At 55.6% G+C, this 2,084-nt stretch overlaps 1 protein-coding gene across 1 annotated transcript; it reads right to left on the reverse strand.

The window, feature by feature from the left end:
• Window positions 1-871: 871 nt before the first annotated feature.
• On the reverse strand, window positions 872-2,010 carry NKIRAS2 (NFKB inhibitor interacting Ras-like 2). The gene is made up of 2 exons (XM_009699333.1): window positions 1,743-2,010; window positions 872-1,327 (listed from the first exon to the last, which is right to left on the reverse strand). The coding sequence occupies exons 1-2, from the start codon at window positions 1,974-1,976 to the stop codon at window positions 1,088-1,090; spliced, it is 474 nt and encodes a 157-aa protein (XP_009697635.1). The 5' UTR covers window positions 1,977-2,010; the 3' UTR covers window positions 872-1,087.
• Window positions 2,011-2,084: the final 74 nt, after the last annotated feature.

Genomic DNA, 2,084 nt, shown 5'->3' on the forward strand with positions numbered 1-2,084 from the left:
GACTCTAGGGACTTGGCCAGTACCCCTCCTGTAATGTTCATTGTATATTTTTTTGATGTACTATAACTGTTGGGAAAAAAAAAAAAGGAAAATATTTTGATAATGGAATCTCATCGCTTTATTGTGTTACTCAGTAAATAAAAGGAACAAATATAAACAAGCCAGGGCTGTCTCGTCATTTTTTTTTCCCCAGATCCGCATCGGCTGAAGGGAACACATGTTGCTGGGCAGGACCGGGACACCTTTCCCTTGTCTTCTGGTGGTTCTGAGAGGAGAGCCAGCACGGTGACAGATGGGCAGCCAGAGCTGCCACAGCCCTAAGCATCGGGGTATGCAGGCTAAGCACCGTCCCAGCTTCTCTATGGTCATGACTGAGTCTGCGCTCAGGAAGAGGAGGGCTGCAGTGTGGTGGATGTGAGCACCCTGCCCTTGACAACAGCATCTTGCCCTGCTCTGCGCTATGCATTCACTGCAGCAGGATGACTGAATATTCCTGCACATAAAGGAGCAGTGGGCACAGCCAGGTAAGGGGCAATCTGCTGGGGAACACTGCGGCAGCGCAGAGCCAGGTGGGGTAGGATAAAGGAGAGCTGCTCTGACAGCAGCTGGGCTGGAGACAGGGCCAGCAAATGGACTCTTCTCACATAGTATCAGTAAATACAAAACGGAGCAGCTCAAGAGAGAGGGAACGGTTTCCCCTGGCCTGGCTGTGCTCAGCCACGGAGCTGATCCCCACCTGCTGGCCAGCCCCGTGCTGTGCCTCCCCTCCAGCACCCTAAGGCCCTCGCATCTGCCAGCCGGCGCCGAGAGCAGAGGGGCAGCACTCGGTGAATCCTGGCTTTCCTGTAGCACCTCCAACATCTGCAGGGGTTGGGCAGTGAAAAGAGCGGTCTCTGTCCCAGTGCAGTGAGATGGCTCAGCGCTCTCATCCTCAGAGACCATCCCCAGCCCTGGGACACCTGTTCCTCATGCCACCGTGTTTCCCGCAGGCTCCGCAACACCAAACAGGCTCAGCAGGAGGTATGTGCAAGGGAAGTAGGGAGGTGAGTGAGAGGAATTGGCAAGGGAAGGGAAGGGAAAACGAGGCTCAGCCATCCATGGATCCGCTGCCCTTGTTCTTGCGACTCAGAGGAAAGGCAGACTTGCTTTGTGGCTGTGTCATCTTGCTGGCCAGGTAGATGAATGGCTCGATCAGTGTATGCCGGTCAGCCACGGACACCTCCCACAGCTTCACCTTCTCGCCCTTGGCCCAGTGCTGGGCTGCATCATGGTCCACCCGGCGCTGCTCCTGCAGGTCACACTTGTTGCCCAAAACCACAATGGTGACCTGTTCAAAAAAAGAAAGGGTGAGAAGAATCCCTGGAGGTACCAAATGCAGAGCTGAATGGTGCTGCCTGGCTTTGCCTTGAAGGCCCTTGGGTGCCAGGCCCACTCCTGCAGCTAATTCCCACTCCGTTCTGAGGCCTTTTAAAACATCACATTTCCCAGTGCTCCCTTCTGGCAGCTTCCCCTCCTGTTTGGGTCTGTGTGTCTCAAACCAGCCCCAAAGTGGGAGGGCCTGTTGAGCACTTCTACACTCAGAAAGCATCCCTGGACAGTAGCCAGTTACAACTGAGAGTCTTACGGAACAGGGACCTCTATCACCGTCTTGTGACAATCTAGGGAAAGGAGAGTCTCTGGGCGAGAACTTGAACAAGGGGAGCAGATCCCACTCTGCAGCCCCTTTCTCCTGCGGTACTCACCTCTTTCTTGTCTTTGGACTTGTCAATCTCCTTCTTGAGGAGCTCCACTCGCTTGAAGGACTCCTTGCTGTCAGTGCTATAGACCAGCACATAGCCATCCGTGCAGGAGAAGCAGTGCTTGGGAAGCTCCAGGCCGTCCCGCAGGCCTCGTGTGTCGTAGAAGCGCACTTGCTCACGCACCCCTCGGTCTGTCTCAATGGAGCCCACGTAAATGTCCTCCTGGGTCTCGATCATCTCGGAGCCTGCCAGAGAGGTGGGCAGGGGCAACACGGGGACCCTGGCCAGGCAGCTGGCCCTGGCACAACCCGGAGAACGGTCCTGCCAGGTAACCTGGGGCAGGAC

Source organism: Cariama cristata, unplaced genomic scaffold (assembly GCF_000690535.1).
Source record: "Cariama cristata isolate BGI_N322 unplaced genomic scaffold, ASM69053v1 scaffold39120, whole genome shotgun sequence".
NCBI classification, from domain to species: Eukaryota; Metazoa; Chordata; class Aves; order Cariamiformes; family Cariamidae; genus Cariama; species Cariama cristata.

Coding starts and splice junctions, on each gene's coding strand:
- NKIRAS2 (XM_009699333.1), bottom strand. CDS start 1,976: ATGATCGAGACCCAGGAGGACATTTACGTGGGCTCCATTGAGACAGAC. Junction 1,328..1,742: donor AGTCCAAAGACAAGAAAGAG/GTGAGTACCGCA, acceptor TTTTTTGAACAG/GTCACCATTGTGGTTTTGGG.